The following is a 20671-nucleotide window of genomic DNA, read 5'->3' as shown; positions in this document are numbered from 1 at the left end:
ATGTTGGGGATTTATCTCCCCCACTACCGATATTAACAAGAGTGCATTTTGCACTTAAAGCCAATGTGACAGTTTCTCTCATGGTATCTACTGCAGTATAGCTTGTTCTAACAGAACACCCATGCATCCATGTTTAAGTGGGGATAAAATTACCACAAAGTATTTTGCTCACTTTTTTTCTGATTCTTTGGGCACTGGTCTCTCACAAGTTCTGTTGAAGTGCTTGTCATATTTATAGATAGATGTAAAATGATTACTTAACAGGGATAGGAAAATTCTAGCTATGTTAGTGCTTGTGCTCATGCTGTATGGTAAGTTGAACCAAATTAATTTCTCTTCTTGGTTCAGCTAGTGTGTGTGTGTGTGTAGGGTGGGGATACCCTTTATACTATTTTCTCACGAAAAACACTACTTCTAATTTATGCAAGAACTATGATTGTAGGTGATTCAGGTACCTTATCAGGTATCAAAAATTTTGCTGTTCTATCCCAGTTAATTTTCTCAGATGACTTGGTAACTACTCCTTCTAATTAAGTGGTGATCTGAGATAGCATAAAACAAAGTAATCTGCCCAGAAATACAAAATAATACCTACAGCAATTTCGAACATGGAATCTATGAGCAGATAGTCAAATACTTTATCCACTTGACTATGTCTGTTGACTTCCTGTGTAATCTAATGGAGTATGAGATTTAGGTATGAGACATTTTGGTACAGTCATTCTAGCCCTGCTTATTTGGTGTCACTGATTTAGTGTTGACTTATTTCACATTGGATGTTTTCTCTCATTTTAATGTTTCTTTTGCTCTCCTCCCTCTCTCTGTGCTTATGTGTGTATGTATATTTCTCTTTATGAGGACAAGGAAAGTGTTTATGTCAATTGAATTGTATTCAATTAATAAATTATAATATTTGTAGGATTTTATGTGATATTCACACTGATTGGGTGCCTCACACAATTCCTTACATAGTTGTAGAAAGGAAAATAGCAAGAACACGAATCTCCAAACAAATGACAATAATAATTTATTTTGCCGAAATAAGCATTTAATTTCTGGACATCGGTAGCCTGGACGCTGGGGTGGAAGCAGCAGGGTTAGTAGTTAGACACAAAATACGGAGGCATTTTCACAGAATCACAACATTGCTCACCATCAGAATGCCAGCTCCAAGGAGCTGGTCTCAGTCGCATCCTGTCTGGTCAGAAGCCGGGGCTGAAGAGAGAGAATAGTGGTCAAGCCTTGCTGCTGCTGATGACTGCACATGCACATAAGAGACTTCCGGCAGGCCTACCGGAAGACTCTAATCTTTGCACATGCGCAGATGAACATCCCAAAATGGCGTCTGAAACCTGGCATCACTACGTTTCTTGCTCTCCCTCTGCTCTCTCTATCTCTATCTGTATGTATATATTTCTTCACATATGTGTGTGTGTGTATTTGCCTTCAGTATCAAAAAGTACTGTCACCAAAAAAAAAAAAAGCTTCAGAATCCAGTCTGCCAGTCAAAATCTCCAGTGTTCAAATAATCGCGTCCAGTTGTCTCATTCCATGAGATTCAACAGAAAAATTTTAAAATTAGTCATATTTTAGATATTTAGTTTTTATTCTTTTGCCGAAAATGTTAAAATGAATAACAAATGAATAATTGTTGCATTTTCCAAATGATTTTTTTTCAGCAAGGTAATGATTTTGGCGAGTATTATAATGAAATACAGTATGTTCTTGCTCCAATCATGATAATTAAATTGAAAGTTGAAGAACCAAAAATCGTTTTCGACCCTCCATTCCGAGATATACTTAGCCTTATCATTAAATGTTTCTCTGAAATTGTCGCATCTGGCACTGGGTTGTCAAGGGTGGAGTGCGAGGTATTTCCTGATATGCGCAATCGAAATTTACTTTTGCGTGCTCCTCGTATTGACGAGACCCAGGTTACTGAAATTGTGGATCAAGCTGTAGAAATGTTTAAGAGGAATGTGGTTGGACCTCAAAAGTAAGAAGAATCCTATTTATATCTTTCATTTTTATTGTTGTTGTTATAATCAACTTTCAGATCTTTTCGGTTTGAATGGCAGTTTTTTCTAGCGGTGTCATATGAAATTGTCACCCATAATTATGACCCTAGTATCGATCTATTGCACTTCAATCTGTTTTAGGGTTAATGTTAGTTAGGGTTAGGGTTAGGGGTGGGAGAAGGGTATCTTTTTTTCTTCAGAAATGTAAATAAACCCAATCTGTTTCTTAAACAAGGGACATATTCATACGGCACAGAATGTATTTTTACCTCAATAGACATATTTGATTGGTTGAAATTGCAGAGATTGCAGAAAAAGAACAACAAATATTTTACAAACTATAGAATTTTCTCAATAAAGCCAAGAGAAAAAGATATTTTATAAACACCTTCTACCAGTGTAAGAAGTTTAAAATTTTTTAGTTACCTAGAAATTATGTTAAAAACTGCTGTTCAAACCGAAAAGATCCCAACTTTCTTCTGTTTTGTTGTTGTTGTTGTTGTTGTTATAGTACCCTTTGGAAGTCTCTCGCTATTAGGAAATTATTCATCATTTGGAATTTACCGTTTCTTTTGTATCTGTTATTCCCTTTTTATGCACTCTTTTATGTAACTTTGCATTGTATCGTCCTGTACATTCACAATGTTTTTGTTAACCCTTCGTGATTAATAAAGGAAACATTATTATTTACTTAACTTCTCCTGACTTCTGTTGTGTCTGGGGAGAGTCATTTTCTTTTTGTGCCTTATAATTTAACACACTCACCGTTAAAATTTCCACTTATTTCTTATTTTTATTTTCCTAAAATTTTTGTTGCGTCTTGCAACCTTTTCAATAGTCTGTGTGCTTATGCATGCATGTATGTATGTATGTATGTATGTATGTATGTATGTATGTATGTATGTATGTGTGTATGTATACATATATATGTGTATGCATATGTATATATATATGTATGTGTGTGCATCTGCATGTATGTATTCTGCATATCCATGTGCTTGCATGTCTGTGTGTGTGTGTGTTTTGCAACTATGTACCATGTTTGTATGTTTGGATGTGCATCTCTATATGTGTGGGCACGTGTCTTCATATGTGTCCTTGTGTGGAGTAAAGTATGTGTGTATATGTGGTCATGTGTTTCACTCCCCATTTCATTTGCGTATATGTGCTTGTCTGTTCATATAACCTATGTACTTATCCGTCTGTATGTTGATCTGTTTATTTTCATATCATGAAAATAGATAAATCCCCTGATTTATAAATCCCCTGATTTATCTATGTCATGTCTCAGCTCCATCCCACAGCTTAGAAGTGCAACACTTCCCTCAACACATGAGCTTTTCCAAGTATTGTTGCCAATTGAATATTTCCTTTGAAGCTTGGTATTTGCAGCTTTTGATGCCAGAATATTGCTCTCTTTGAAGCTCTATGAATTCTTAACATATTTATTTAACATATTTTATTTGGTATATAGTTTAGCAAAATATTCTTATTTTAATGACAGTAAATATATTTCAAAAAATTATGGCAATATTTGCAGATAATTGAAATAGTTCACTTGAGAGAGCTTTAGACTGAGATCTAAATGTTCTTGGTTCTTTTTCAGCTTTCTGTATGTTCTAGAAATTTTAAGGAATTTTGCAAGAAGTAAGTAAAAAATATAAAAAAAACAAAAACAAGTAGTATAAGATGTTGATTCAAAGAATTGTGCAGCTATGATAGAAAGCTCCTCTTACAAATTTGTTTAGCAGTTCACATAGTAACCATTTACAAAGAAGTGGAATGTTGAGAGTTCATCTCCTTTATTCTTTAATTTCAAATTCAGATTCCTAATCCTGTCAAATATTGGCTTCAGCTTTTTGCACAAGGTCAGCAATTTCAGGAGAGACTGTAAGTTGATTATATCAACCCCAGTGGTCAACTGGTACTTACATTATCAACCCTAAAAGGATGAAAGGCAAAGTCGACCCTGGTGGAATTTGAACTCAGAACATAAAGGTGGATGATATACTGTTAAGCATTTTGCCTGACATGCTAGTGATTCTACCAGCTTGCTGCCTTAGTCCTACCAAATATTATGAAGAAATGATTATCTCCCTTGCAATAACTGTTAAGGGACTCCACATGTTTGAAATCTCTTTAGTCTGGTTTACTTAGGGAGGGTGAAACAAGTGCATGCTTTTTATTAGTTACAGATTTACATACTGGCACATAATCCTGATAATAATAAGTTAATATATCTATTGCAGATATTTGAATTACTATATGAAGTATGCTGATCTACTGAATAGAAAAGCCCAACAAGATGTCACTGCTTTCCTCAAAGAGCAAAATGGTATTCATGAATTCAGAGAGGTTGTTATTGTTGTTGTATTTTCTATTACAGCTGTTGTTGTGCTTCTTGAGTTGTTGCCTATGTGCTTATTATTTGTATTGTTACTGTATTTGTAGTTATTCTTGTTGTTATTCCGGTGTTGTTACATCTCTGATAACCATTATCTAACATTGGAATTGTCAGATCTTTTCCTTTCTTCCTATCCCCTGATTGTGTGATTGTTGGGGCTTTCATTGTTTGATGATATTGCAACCAAATTTCGTCACTCCTATTAGTTCTACGATTGCCCTCTGTGAGTCATCGAAATTGATGCCTGTCCACTCTTTGGTGCTAACCTGGTCAACAACCTATCCAGTATGGGTTCTGGTCTGGTCTGGTTGTCATCATCAGGAATGTATCATGGGCAAGTTAGCTTGGTGGCACCCATACCTCTCAAGGCTGTTAGCTACAGCTGTATGCCTCTATCTAAACCACACCTTGACTCCAAACCATAGGCCCTTGACTTGAGCAGGTTCCTCCACCCTCACCAGTGACTCATTGGAATGCCTCTCCTGGAGTCTTTCGACTACTGGTGCAGTGTTGTCACAATCCCCTCACTTGGTTTAACCCACCATCCGAAGTTCTACAAACTCAATACATGAATAGTGGTAGTAAATATGTTAGAGTATGGGTGGTTACTATATACACCATGTTAAAAGCAACTACATGAAGAGTATACCTATGTACTATTGCTGTTGTCAAATTCTACAGGATTAACACACTTTATATCAAAACTATACCACACTATATTATCTCCTAATATAAGAATGAGCATAGTGTTTTTATATATTTGTATAAATATATATATATATATATATATATGAGTGTGTGTGTGTGTGCGCGTGCGCGTGTGTGTCCAGAATCACACCAGACATGGAGGAGGAGGAGAGAAAATAGTAATTCAGTGAAGGAGAAGTAGTGAGCGTAATAGCCCTGACTGAGAGGGAGTGAGAGAAAGTAATAGCAATGAGAGAGAGAGAGTAAGGGGTGATAGATGAATGAGGAAGGAAGAGGTGAAAAAAATTAGTGTTTCAACTCTGTGTGAGTATGTGTGTGTATGTGTGTGTGTACAAGGGAAGTATGTGAATGTTTGTATGATTATTATGTACCTTATTTTGTACTTTATTTATATATAAAATACTAAAATTAGCTGTCATTATTGATGGCACATGGTCAGCTAGTATAATATATTGTTAGTTTCTGACCTATCTCTTTAGCTTTGAACTAGTGTATAGGTAATCAACAGCTAGTCTGCAGCATATACTAAATCATGCCATATTGTATCATACACAGACTTTGAGGAAGAGTCTCAAATAAATAAATTTAACTACAAGTTTACTTCCCAACCACATGGTTTCAGGTTCAATTCCACAGCAAGATACCTTGGGCAAGTGTCTTCTACCATAGTCTTGGGCTGACAGAAGTCTTGAGGGTTGATTTGGTTGGTGGAAATTGAAAGAAGCCCATCGTGTGTGTATATTCATATGTGCCTGTTTGTGTGTTACTGTCTCCTTTCCTTGACATTGTGTAGTAGTTGGGTACACGGATGGGATGCCAAATGCACTTTTGCCGAAGGACAAGAAATCAAAGCCAAGAAGCTGAATGGACACAATACCAAATGGACATGAAGCTGAATGGACAGGATGCCGAAGAGATATACGAAGATTTTAATTTAATCTTGTTAAGTCTTAAGTGCCAAATTGGCGACTTGTTCATTAAACTATTTAAGTAGGAATGTTTTTTTTTTATTATTGTGTCCATTTGGCTTTTATATCCATTTGGCATCCTGTCTGTGACCGGATAGTTGTAAGCAAGTGTCACCATCATGCCAGTGAGTGGGGTCCTTCATTTTCAATCTTCTAAGATGGGGAAATATTACTTTACTTAGAAACATTTGATATTTAGCAACATGAAAAGCATCTGGTGATATATAATCAATCTCAACAAATTCCATCTGACCTACATCAGCATGGAAAAGTAGACATTCAACAATGATCCAATCACTACTATTACAACCACAATTGGTCACTTTTAGGTCACTTGACCACATAAGAGGATTCCACTAACATCCTGCTACTGTCAGACTACTCCCACATTCTTCTTCTTCTTTTTCTTCTTCTTCTTCTTCTTCTTCTTCTTCTTCTCTTCCTCCTCCTCCTCTTCCTCCTCCTCTCCACCCCCTTTTCCTCCTCCTCCTCTCCACCCCTCTTCATCCTCTTCTTCCTCCTCCTCCTCTCCACCCCCTTTTCCTCCTCCTCCTCTCCACCCCTCTTCATCCTCTTCTTCCTCCTCCTCCTCTCCTCCTCCTCCTCTCCACCCCCTTTTCCTCCTCCTCCTCTCCACCCCTCTTCATCCTCTTCTTCCACTTCCTCTTCTCCACCCCTCTTCATCCTCCTCCTCCTCCTCTCCACCCTCTCTTCCTCCTCTTCCTCCTCCTCTCCACCCCCTTTTCCGCCTCCTCCTCTCCACCCCTCTTCATCCTCTTCTTCCACCTCCTCCTCTCCACCCCTCTTCATCCTCCTCCTCCTCCTCCTCTCCACCCCTCTTCCTCCTCTTCCTCCTCCTCCTCCTCTCCACCCTCTCATCCTCTTCTTCCTCCTCCTCTCCACCCCTCTTCATCCTCTTCATCCTCCTCCTCCTCCTCTCCATCCTTCCTACTCCTCTCCATCCTCCTCCTCTCCATCCTCCTCCTCTCCACCCCCTCTTCATCCTCTTCTTCTTCCTCCTCCATCCCCTCCTCCTCCTCTTTAAACAATCAAAGACAAGAATTCATATCAAACTATTACTAGCTGCTACAAGCTACCAACAACTTGCAAGAGTGAAAAAGAGAGACATAGATAGACAGTAAAAAGGAAAATGTCCCTTTTATTTGAAAACTATGGAAATATTTTAAAAAGCCTTTCAATTAATTTTTCCTCAATTTAATTGTTTTTCATGCTATACTCTAAGCTGAAAAAGTCACAAAGACTGAAACCAGTACTAAAATGTTCTTCATGATAAAATTATTTTAGCATTTTCTACCTTGTCTTATTGTCCTTATATATATTTCAAATATGACTGGCTTTTTTCCAAAAACTTTGTCTGCAAAATGTGACTGCATCTTATATATTGATGTGTTTTATATTCCGGAAAATAGGTAGCTGTTGGTGTGAATTGGTCAGATATTGTGCATGTATTTATATACACACACACACACACACATGTGTGTGCATGTGTAATTGTGTGCATACATGTGTATACGCACACACACGGTAATACATACCCATACATGTATGAATAGACTCACACACATATGTATACATACATATGCATCCATATACACCTACACACCTACACATATACATATACATCCATATATATTTACACACACGCACACTTATACATCCATATACATTTACAAATATATACATACACAGGGGTTGGACAAAATAATGGAAACACCTTAAAATTTGAAACAAATTTATTTTAATATGTGATAGGACCGCCTTTGGCAGTAATTACAGCTTGAATTCTATGAGCTATAGACTTGTACAAAGTTTGAATTGTTTCCAAAGGAATTCTTGTCCATTCTTCTACTAAAACAATCTCTAGTTCTTGTAGTGATGATGGTGGAGGATATCGACTCCTTACTTGTTTTTCTAAAATGCACCATAAATGTTCAATAATATCGAGATTTGGGTACTGTGGTAGCCAGATAAGATGTTCAACTTCACTAGAATATTCATCGTGCCATTCAGTAACAACTTTAGCTGTGTAAATTGGTGCATTATCATCCTGAAAGATTGTGTTTCCTTCCAGAAACAGTTCTGCAACCATAGGATGAATTTGATCAGATAATATGCTTAAATAGACTTGACTATTAATTCTGCCATGAAGGGAAACCATTGGGCCAGCAGATTTCCAAGATATAGCCCCCCCTCCAGATCATCACAGATTCTCCTCCATGTTTAACAGTTGGAAAAAGGCAGTCTTGGTCAAATGCTTCTTTTGGCTGTCTCCACACGTAAACTTGGCCAGTGGTCAGAAATAAGGTAAAGGATAACTTGTCTGAGAAAATAACATCCTTCCACTGCTCTAGGGACCAATTCTGTAGCTTTTTACTCCACTCTAAATGCTTTGCAACGTTTGTTTTTGAAAGTAGTGGTTTACTGATTGCAGCCCTTCCATGAAATCTGGCTTTGTGCAGCTCCTAGCGAGCAGTTTTTGTGGAAACTGGTTCTTAAGGTGGTCATTAAGCTGTGCAGTAATTTTGGGAGCTGTACTTTTGTAATCCTTTCTAACAATTTGCATAAGAGTCCGACAGTCCCTATCTGAATGTTTTGGTTTTCTTCTGGAGTTTTGTTTCTACAAGGAGGTTTTTTTCCCTCTTTCTCAAAAGCTGTCATTACTTTCGGGACAGTACTTCTTGATGCACCAAACATTTTGGCTGTTTTCATTATGCTAGTACCTGCCATACGAGCACTAACAATTTGACTTCTTTGAAAGTCCAAAAGATCTGTCATTTTAACGAATTTTAATTACCTTTTTCTGATGATATCTGAAAAGAAACAGCCATTTTAGCAAAACATATTGAGCAACACTAATAATAAATAAAAAAAACATTAAAATAAACGAGGTTTTGACAGTTTTATAGATACTTCAAAATTATCATGCTGTGATGCTAGGTGTTTCCATTATTTTGTCCAACCCCTGTACATACACATTCAAATATATACACAAATATTGATATCATTTCTACATCTTTCAGTTAGCTTTCAAAGACATTTCTAACCAAATCTGTACACTCTTTTGAGGTTAACAAACCCTTATATAAACTGCTAACAATTTTTGCTTCACCATTGTTGTTAACTGCTGTGCTTTAGGTGGAACTTTTTGTAGGCTGTCAATGCTTGATATGATAAATAATTATTTGTCTTTTTCATTTTCTTCTATCTCATACTCTTTCAGAAAATTGATGCCTTCCACACTTTGAAGAATGAAATAGCTGTCTTATATGTTACAGTACCACTCAGTATGTTTTCTTTGGATTGTACACTCTTAAATGAAGCTTTGTGCAACAAAGCAGAAGGTTTAAAACAGCGCCTTATTACTCATTGTGTTGATGAAAATCGGGAATTAAATAGGAGGTTATTATTATTTTTATTATTATTATCATTATTATTATTATTATCATGATTGTATTGTATTTGCACAGCTTCTAATGCTGGAGATGTACTATGATACCAACTGTTCACTTCCAGTGAACTAAAGTAACACCCCTTACTTTTCGAGCACCATCCGGAGTATACAAGCAGTTCCAAGCAGTGCTGTTTTTGCAAGTGCTTCACCCTTATTACATCCCCTATTTGTTCCATGTACTTCTTGAGATTTATACTCACTGTTCCCAGGGCTCCGACAATTATTGGTATTACTACCACCTTTTTCAGTGATCACAACTGCTTAACCTCCCAAGCTAACCTGTCATATCTATTGACTTTTCTTTCTTCCTTATCATATACCTTGTTGTCAGCTGGACATGCTATATCTATGATCTGGCATCATTTGCTTTCTTTCTCAATAAATACTATGTTTAGTTTCCTATTCTCTATCTCATGGTAGCACTGAATCATAAAATCCCATAGGATCTTTGCATTATCATTTTTGATGATGCCTTTGGATTTATGTTTGTACCACTTTGTGCTCTGTCAAGTCCATACTTATTTCGAAGTGTCCAATGGACAATCCTTGCTATGTTGTCATGATGTCTCTTATATTCTCTCTGGGCTAGTGGCGTACATTGCCTGGTAATATGCCATACAGTTTCACCATTTTGTCCACAAATTCTGCATTTATCACATTCTGCTGCTGCTGCTTCTGATGACGACGACGACGATTATTACATACACACATACATTCACACATAACACCTCTTCCATTCCCCCACCCAAGCTTACCACTCACTGTATTCCTCTCCCTTCTATTTCGCATTGTCCGTCTGCACATTGTGACCTACCTGCACACAATGTGTCCCTGTTGAATCACTTCCCCGTAACATATCCTTCCAACACTCCCTTATTCTATTTGTGTCCACTTAATGCATTCCCTCTCCCTCTCTCTCCACTTTTGAAATCTTGTAATCCTATCTGTATGTCCTGTTTTTGTTACCACTTTAACCTTCTGCAAAAAGTCCCAAATTTTATTTAATTTGCTTTGAGGGAAGGACTGTTTTAACGAAGTCGCGTCATGTCCCTACCTTCGAAACGTGGAGTAGATAAAACTGGGGACAATTGATGAAGGGAATGTTCTTTATGTTGCCTGTCTCGTTTCTCTATTTGTTTCTTTCATTGTCTGAAAAAGTAAGTTTGTTTTCTATGCTTTTATTTTTATGTTCTTGTTTTTCATTTTGTTCATGTTTTTTGACGTCCTGTATCCATTCATGCATGTATATAAATATATATGTAGGCATGTACATGTATGTGTGTGTGTATGCATATATTAATATATGTATATATATATATATATGCATATATTTATATATGTATATATATATATATATATTATATATATATATACATACATACATTTGGTGCTGTGTAAAAAGCATTGGCGTGATGCTATGTAAAAACACTGGTGATAGTGCCACATATAAAGCACTGATGCTGGTGCTATGTAAGAAGCACTCAGTACACTCCTTGGTTGGCATTATGAAGGGCATTCAGCTGCTAAAACCAAGCCAAAACAGACAATGGAACCTGGTGCAGTGCCTGCTTTTGCCAGCTCATATGTCAAGCCATCCAACCCATGCCAGCATAGAAAATGGTTATTAAATAATGATGACGATGATGATGATGATATATGTATGCATGTACAGACACATATATATGTTTATATCTATTGTAATTCATTATTTTGGCAGCATATGTCGCAGATATGAGAAGATCAGTGATAAAGTCAGTGACATCCCAAGTACAACAAAAGATCTGGTGGAGACCATAGCCTTCCTTCAGCAGGTATATCTTTATTAGTAGAGATACAATGATTGTCCTTTGTTTAAGGTGTCTGATGTAAGGTAGCAGTGACTGTAGAGGACTGTATGTTCTCTGTGCAAGAGACAGTTAGGGAAAATCTGTTTTTATAGAAACACTAAGTTATGAGAACATAAACAAACCAAGATTGGTTCTCAAGTGATGAGACATAAGCACACACACACACAAATACACATACACACACAATCACACATATACAAATGAGGTTGCATCAAACAGTTCCTGGATTAGTTCTATAGCTATTTCTTTACTACCCACAAGGGGCTAAACAAGGACAGACAAACGGATTAAGTCGATTTCATCGACCCCAGTGTGTATCTGGTACTTAATTTATCGACCCCGAAAGGATGAAAGACAAAGTCGACCTCGGCGGAATTTGAACTCAGAACGTAACGGCAGACAAAATACCGGTAAGTATTTCACCCGATGTGCTAACGATTCTGCCAGCTCGCCACCTTTAGTTCTATAGCATGCCAACAGACAGCAGCACATGATTGCATGTGCAGTGAGAGCTAGCAGTGACCTTCATGGGGCAGTGTGCTGAATGACATTGCTGTGTTTACTTTGCAAGTTGTGAAATTTATGTTTTTGTGATCCCATTTATGCTGTAGTCTGTGATTTTGTCATGGACAAGAACAATGAGCCAATGTGAAATTTTGTGTTAAACTTGGGAAGTCTGCTACAGAGACAACGAGCATGCTTTGGTAAGCATACGACGATGAGGCAATGGGTTGTTTGCAATGTTTTGAGTAGCACGGGCGCTTCAAAAGTGTAAGAGCAATCTGGAAGATCTGTCATGAGTGTCACTGGAAGATCGATCTGGAAGACCTGTCACAAGCATCACTCCTGGAAATGTGGTATTGTGGTATTGTGCATCTAGAATTTGTCCCCCAGGGCCAGACTGTTAATCAAGAGTTCTAATGTGACATTTTGAAAGTCTTTGAGGGAGGACATTTGGCGAAAGCAGCTGGATCTGTGGAGAGCAAATAATTAGATTCTTCATGATGTCAATGCACCCTATATTGAGCTCTCTTCACTCATGAGTTTCTTGTCAAAAGCAACATGGTATCACTTCTGCACCAGCCCTATTTGCCAGATTTAGCATCTGCAGACTTCCATCTCTTCCCCAAAATGAAAATGTGGCTCAAAGGTCACCATTTTAATACCATTGTTGAGATCTAGAGCAAATCGCAGAAGGTCCTCAACTCGCTTTCAGAAAGCAACTTCCTGGCTGGATTCCAAAAGTGGCAGGAATGCTGGCACCAGTATATTGTGGCGCAAAGGAGATGATGTTAAAACTTAAGTAAATAAGTTATTTTTTATTAAATGTAACTCATCTTGGAACCTTTTGATACAACCTCATACATTCATGCACACTCACACATATACACAAATACATACATATATATATATGTACATTTGTACATACATGCAGGCACATTCACACATATGCATGAATACATACATACATATATATATATGTGTGTGTGTGTGTGTGTACATATATACATATGTACATGCACACACACACCCATAGCAAGAGAGAAAGAAAAAGGCTTTTACATAGTTTTTGTTTACCAAATTCTCTCACAAATCATTCATCAGACTGGGACTATAGAAAAAGTTGTTGCGCTATGAAATTGAACCTGAAACCACACAGTTATAAAAAAAAAACTTCTTAACTACTCAGCCATGCCTGCTCCTACGAATACTTTCCGTGTATACATGCTGTAAAATTTTCACTTTGTAAGGGTTGTAAAGCCCCTTCATTTTTAAGTTGTGTTTCACTGTACTTTTTATTTCCAGTCAATGGATGTAACGATATATAAATTGGCTACAGAGATTAATGAAGCAGCTAAAAGACTCTCGTTTCTCTTGGAGTATGCAAATTTCCAAAGTAAGTTTTTTTTCCTGCTGAGATTAGTATCATTCTTAGTGCTTATCATCATCATCATCATCATCTTCATCATCATCATCATCATCATCATCATCATCATCATTGTTGTTGTTTTAATGCCCACTTTTCCATGCTTGCTTGGGTTGGATGGAATATACTGATGTCCTTCCTGTCACTAACCTCACCTGTTTCCAAGCAAGGTAATGTTTCTCCATGGCCAGACATGTTTTCACGGAAGACTGGAAATGATTGACACTACTTGTATGATAGTGACAATCGTTTGCAGCTGTCAACATTAAAGAGACTCAGATGTACACATACTTGCATTTACTTACATATACGTACATATGTATATGTGAGTGAATGCAAATATTTGTCTCTTTGAGTCTCTTGTATGTACGTACATACATACATACATACTTACTTTCATTCATTCATTTATTCATTTGTTATGTATAAGACTGGCTTCTTTCAGTTTCCATCTGCCAAATACACTTACAAAGCTTTAGTCAGCCTGGGGCTCAGGGTGCTATGTAGTAGGATTGAACCTAAAAACTATGATGTTAGGAATAAAACTTCTTAACCACACAGCCACAATTGCACCTAAACTAGTCTAAGTCTAGACAATGGAATATCTTAGACAGATTAAAGCCATTGTTTGTGTAAACTCAGCTACATTAGTCATAGCCCATCCTCAACTGCAGACGACCCATGTGTACATGTGATAGTGGGAGTTTAACCTTTTTGATACCAACCCGGCTGAAACTGCCTCTGGCTCTGTAATACAAATGTCTTGTTTTCAAAAGTTCTGAATTAAAATCTTCCACCAAACCTTAGTTACAGTTTATGTTTCTAACACTAGCTTAATGACAACTAAGTTATTTTACTGAATTCTTTGTTATTTTTTAAAATTAATTGAAAGAAACACAGAGCATCTCAACAGAAATATGGTAACAAAAGGGTTAACATGATTAACATTAGAGCCAAACTCCGAATGTCACACATGGAAAGCATCCAATCATTTATTCATTCATACGTACATATGAAGCAGGACATGGAAAGTTTCTGACTTTGGGTTAAAAAAAATACAGGAGTATCATTTAATTATGATTTTATTCGGCATATTCCCCGCTCAGATTCACACATTTATTGCAGCAGTCATTCAGTTTTTCTAAGCCCTCCAGCTAGGTCTTTCACGACACCCTTAAAGCTAGGAATTCTTCTGTACCTCCTCATATGTGCGTTCTTTCTTCCATTCATTCTTTTGTTTGCTTGCTCACATGCATGCATGTATGTACATATGTGATAGGTGGCCTGCAATTTCTGTCCCTCATTATTTGTTGCTTTGAAGCTATAAGATATTAAACCAATATTCTGCACAGTGGGATCAATCTCAGCACTTATATTTTGTTTAAGCCTTGTCTATCAGTCTTTCTTTGCCAAACTCCTTAGAGATGGAGAGGGAAAGAATCTGACTTTGGTTGTCACGTGGTGGTTGGAGACACACACACACACACACACACATATATATATATATATGATGGGCTTCTTTTCAGTTTCCAGCTACCAAATCCACTCACTAAGCTTTGGTTTGCCAAGTTCTATGGTAAAAAAAAAAAGACTTGTTTAAGGTGCCATGCAGTAGAACTGAACCTGGAACCTTGTGGTTTGGAAGCAAACTTCTTATTACATAGTCATAAAATATTTTTTTTGTGTATTTTTAAAAATTTTTATTTTTTGCTTTTCAATTCATATTGTGTAAAATATTTCTTTGAAATATGGAAGTGGTTGTTGTTGTACACCAAATGTAACTGAACTCCTGTAATAATTTTCTTCTTCCTGTTTTTTATTCTCTATATTTCTGTTTTTTTCTTTTTTTTGTTTTTAATGCAGAAGAGGACATCAAATTGAACAGCTCTGTCTTCCACTGGCCCGACAATATCATAGCAATCTTTGATTCAGCTCAAAGTCGGTTGCAGGCAAAAAGAGAAACTATTGAAGCTCAGCTAAAAGTACGTCTAACTGATTTCCAGACCAGACTGGAGGGTATGATGAAAGAGATTGAATCTTTCAAGAAGAAAGAGGTAAGAATCCATTGAAACATCATTGCAAATTCTCTGTTTTTTCAAATCAGTTTACTATTCTGCTGAGTTTCTCTAAGATTTTCTTTGGTAAAGACACTTAACACAACTAGCCAAATGTTTTCTTTGCGCCCTGTTTTTGTCCTTACATGTTTCCTTGATTTATGTTAGCCCTTGTGGTCAATAAACCAGGATTAATTCTTCTTCTTCTTCCCCTCCTCTTCCTCCTCCTCCTCCTCCTCCTCCTATTCCTCTTCATCCTCCTCCTCCTATTCCTCTTCATCCTCCTCCTCCTCCTCCTCCTCCTCCTATTCCTCTTCATCCTATTCCTCTTCATCCTCCTCCTCCTATTCCTCTTCATCCTCCTCCTATTCCTCTTCATCATCCTCCTCCTATTCCTCATCTCCTCTTCCTCCTCTCCTCCTCCTCCTTACCCCCTCCTTCTTATAATTATTATAATTATAATAATAATAATAATAATAATTATTATTATTATTTTTATTCTGTTTGACTTTTGCTTTACATTTGTACAAGCTGGCTCCAAGTCTCACCCAGAGACCTCAAGAGACAACAAGTTGGAAGTTCGTGTTGGTGTTGGTGTTATGCCTAGGGTGCCATATATTTGGTTTTGTACTTAGTGTTGTACTAGTGAATGCCTAAAAAAAGCCATATGAAAATTATGTTTGTTTTAAAACTTGAGGTTACATAGAAAGTATTTTGCGTAGGATATGAGCAGTTCCCATGAGCACTATCTTTTGAATTTCTGCCATTTTTGGGATTCCAGGTATCTGAGTTAGGTAGCAATCAGCCCCTTTTGCTATCATTTCCAGGGTACCTATGACAACAGGTATTGTTTTAGTCTTCAGGTTGCATATTTTGCTGATTTCTATTTCCAGATCTTTATATTTGCTCAGTTTCTGGTAGGTCTTGACAGATACGTTTATATCGATTGGGACAGTGATATCAATGAGGAGGCATGGTTTTTGTCTGAAGTCTTTTCCTATGATGTCTGGCCTATTCGTATCTATCTTTCTGTCAGTTTGAATGGTGAAGTTCCAGAGGAGTGAGATGTGGTCCTTTTCAAACACTGGAGGTGGTTTGTGTTTCCACCAGTTTTTATCATGGGGCAAGTCCAGATTTTTGCAAATTACCCAGTGAATATATTGTGCAGCTCTATCATGCCTGTTGAGATACTCTGTAGGTGCAAGAAGACCGCACTTGGAGACAACATGATCAATGGTTTCATTTTGTTGACATACATGACATGTTGGGCTACTGCCGTTCTTTAATATGTTGACCTGGTAGTTCCTTGTAGGTAGGCATTGATCTTGAGCTGCTATGATAAACCCTTATTGTTGTTGTTGTTGCTGCTGCTGCTGCTGTTGTTGTTGTTGTTGTTTTGCCCTGGTGGCAAATAAAAGAAATTATTGTTATTATTAGTAAAGGCAGCAAGCTGGCAGAACCATTAACTTGCTGGATGAAATGCTTAGCGGTATTTTGCCCGTCACTACATTCTTAGTTCAAATTTCAGTGAGGTCGATTTGCCTTTCATCCTTTTGGGCTCGGTAAATTAAGTACCACTGAAACACTTTGGTCGATGTAATCGACTATCCCCTCCCCCAAAATTTAAGGCCTTGTGCCTATAATAGAAAGGATTATTATTATTATTATTATTATTATTGAGTGAGAGAGCAGTGCATACCATCAGAGTGACACTTTGGTAAAATATACGGAGCCCGGTATACCCATCATGACTACCTGTCTGATAAGGGTACGCCAGGCACATGCATCACAACCATATGTGCGTGACATGGTGATCTCATATCAAGATAAACAGCGCATGACCTTGCAGGTGGAGCCCAGTTAGAATTTCGCTGTGGTCAAGTAGCCCATCCCATTCAAAAGGTCCCTGAATAAGGATTGTTTAAGAATGTTGAATGAACCACCCATGTTTCTAAGAATTCCTTTCAACACACAGCTATGATGCTCCCCCACTACTTATGCTCATGATCAGAGATGCACATATCGTCAGCCACTAAGGGACATGCTCAACTAGTTAAGATCAAGCAACTGACAAGCAAATCTGTGGTATTGAGCAGAATATTTGCTGTAGCCCATCTTTTATACCAAGACAAAACAATGCACATGATAACACTTCCAATCAGTTAAGATGAGCAGCCATGAGAGCCACTGTCTAGTAGTGCATGAGGGCATTTATTATTATTATTATTATTATTATTATTATTATTATTGTCAAGGTTGACTTTGCCTTTTATCCTTTCGAGGCTGATGAAAAAGGAGCAGTTGCAAACATACAGATGTAAACTCTCTGCCCCTTAAAACTTTCAGTATATGTAATCTTCAGAGCATAATCATCATCATCATCATTTTAACACCATGTTCCATGCTGGCTTGGGTTGGCTTGTTTGACAGGATCTGACTAACTTGAACATTGCATTGGTCTCTAGTGTTTGCTTTGTCAATGTTTTTGTAGCTGGATGAATTTTGTGGCTGGGTGCCCTTCCTAATGCCAACTACCTTATAGAGTGTATTGGGTGTTTTTTTTTCTTTTTGTGGTACCAGCACTACTGGAATTACAAGTAGCTCATAAGACAAGATCCCTTTACAGATGTTGGGGTGCAGTATTGAGGAAGATGGCTTTGTACCAGGTGCTAGGGAGGCTAAAGCAGGAAAGAGAGACATGAACAGGTGTCTTATTGGAGAGTAGAGATACATTGATATCCCAACAGGAAAGGGAAAAAGGATGGTGGAGATGAGGTATCAGGGTATACAAGAAGGTGCAAGAAAATGGATAGAGAGAGAATAAGGGAAGAGAATTTAAGATGGTTTGGCAGGTAGGTAGTAGGTGAAGTGTTGGGAGACAAGATGCACAGTAACAGAGGTAGAGGTTAGGTATACATAGGAGTGGATATAAGGAGTTACAAACATGGGCATTGATGGCAGAGATGAGAGGGTCTTCAGGAAAATAGGCGTTCAGTGGACATACAGTGGTATGGGATGATACAGGAAGTGTGAGATGGGTGGCAAGGAGAATGGTTCCAAGTGGCACAAAAATGGGAAAGGAATCTGTTCAATTCTGTTCTCTACATGATTTTTCTGAAAATTTTAAAATTAATTCTGAAAATTTTAAAAATTGATTTTGTGTTGTCCTTATATCTTAGCTCATGAGTTCTGATGAAATGAAGAGCAATGTTGAACACCTGAATGCCCTACATGTGAGCCTGGAAGCAGCACAGAAGGAACTTGATGAAATGAATACTGAGGAACAGCTTCTGCAATTTGAGACCAGTATTTTCCCCATCCTGCCATTGATGTTCCAACTGAAAGAGCCTTATGACAAGTTGTGGACAACTGCTTATAATTTTAACCAGAAGCAAGAAATCTGGATGAATGGTAAGATAAATGAAGCAGAGGAGAGGGATGTGTTGGCTTTCTTTCATGTACCATAGTAATTTCTGTCAATGGGGGAATTATAGTGGCTTAATTTTGTTGTTAAACTCCAAGTTGGCCATGATAAAGCAGACCTTCGAAAAAATCATTCTTGTCTTGGCTAGAACTACACTATCCTGTTGCTATTTCTGGCAGACTGAGCATATTGTTGTTATTGTTATTATGGCAGAAACGTTAGCAGGCCGGGCGAAATACGTAGCCATATTTCATCTGCCATTACGTTCTGAGTTCAAATTCCGCCGAGGTCGACTTTGCCTTTCATCCTTTCAGGGTCGATAAATTAAGTACCAGTTATGCACTGGGATCGATATAATCGACTTAATACTTTGTCCTTGTTTGTCCCCTCTATGTTTAGCCCCTTGTGGGTAATAAAAGAAATATATTATTCTATGCAAAATTGGAGTGGTGGATGGAGTAGAGATTTTCAGTATTTAAGAATGTTCCTTTACAATTTAAATTTACAGCCTTGTCTTTGTCATCCTTCTGGGAATTATGAAATGTGAAATGTGATCAATTAAAAAAAATTACACCATCTTTACATGTTACTTGCCTTATCTCAATGTAGGAAACTATTGTTCGCAAATAAGGGCAAGTAGTTTTCTCCTGTCTGTTAGCTGTAGCAAAGTGGGTAGATAGTTGGGCAAAACTAAAAGGACTGAGAAGAGGGCAATCTTAATATATTTTTCAGTTACCTCTTCAAGTGGAAGATGAGCGTAGAAAATGTATAGAAGTGTTGCAGGTTAACAAAGATGATCAATGGAAAACATGCATCGATGTATTTAGAGTTAACAAGAAGAGTTAAGGTTAATGAGTTAAGATTAAACAGATATATTCTTTTACCCTTTTACTTGTTTCGTTCATTTGACTGTGACCATGCTGGAGCACCCCCTTTAGTTGAGCAAACCGACCCCAGGACTTATTCTTTGTAAGCCTAGTACTTATTCTATTGGTCTCTTTTGCTGAACCGCTAAGTTACGGGAATGTAAACACACCAGCATCGGTTGTCAAGCGATGTTGGTGGGAGACAAACACAGACACACAAACATAGACACACATACACACACACACACACACACACACATATATATATACATATATATGACGGGTTTCTTTCAGTTTCTGTCTACCAATTCCACCCACAAAGCTTTGGTTGGCCCGAGGCAATAGCAGAAGACATTTGTTCCCGGTGCCACGCAGTGGGACTGAACCCGGGTTTATAAGCAAACTACTTACCACACAGCCACTCCTGCACCTATATGTTAACATATCTGTTTAATGTTAACAAATAAAATATGTTTAATTTAACAGAAATGTCTAGGGTTAAGAAATGCCATATAGAATGCATCTTAGACTATTTATACAGGGAATTTGTCTGTGTCATCGGAATGGTGAGGTACAATTCCAATGGCTCCAATTAAAAATAGGATGACAGACATATTCTCTAATTGTTATAAAACTTTTGGTTTGATGACATTAGCTTTTCAGCTCACTTTTATGTGAATATAATCATAAGAAACTTATATATATTTGAACGTGTATATACACATCAATATTTATGTATACCCAGACACATAATCACACATATATATTATTATATACTAGCAGTATCGCCCGGCGTTGCTCGGGTTTGTAAGGGAAATAACTATATAAGCATTTTTAGAGAGTTACTTCCCTTATAGATGCCAATTTGGGCTTTCTTAGCCATTTCTGTTTTGGTGTCTTCAAGCCATGAAGTCGTTGTTCTAAAAGAACGCTAGTCTCCTTGACAACGCTTTACGACGTTGATTTCCTTACACTCCCTTCCC

At 37.5% G+C, this 20671-nt stretch overlaps 1 protein-coding gene across 2 annotated transcripts in view; it reads left to right on the top strand.

Annotated features, from left to right (window-relative positions):
* Positions 1–20671, top strand: part of LOC115214188 (dynein heavy chain 3, axonemal-like) — a 257372-nt gene that overhangs the window by 60959 nt on the left and 175742 nt on the right. For both annotated transcript variants that reach the window (XM_036504718.1, XM_029783288.2), the window contains exons 11-17: positions 1680–1996; positions 4268–4373; positions 9340–9518; positions 11288–11381; positions 13224–13314; positions 15208–15398; positions 18578–18809. In XM_036504718.1, the coding sequence (XP_036360611.1) occupies positions 1680–1996; positions 4268–4373; positions 9340–9518; positions 11288–11381; positions 13224–13314; positions 15208–15398; positions 18578–18809 (1210 nt within the window). The remainder of the gene's footprint in view (positions 1–1679; positions 1997–4267; positions 4374–9339; positions 9519–11287; positions 11382–13223; positions 13315–15207; positions 15399–18577; positions 18810–20671) is intronic.

Source organism: Octopus sinensis, linkage group LG7, assembly GCF_006345805.1.
Source record: "Octopus sinensis linkage group LG7, ASM634580v1, whole genome shotgun sequence".
NCBI lineage: Eukaryota > Metazoa > Mollusca > Cephalopoda > Octopoda > Octopodidae > Octopus > Octopus sinensis.
This window is presented reverse-complemented; position numbering and strand designations above follow the sequence as displayed.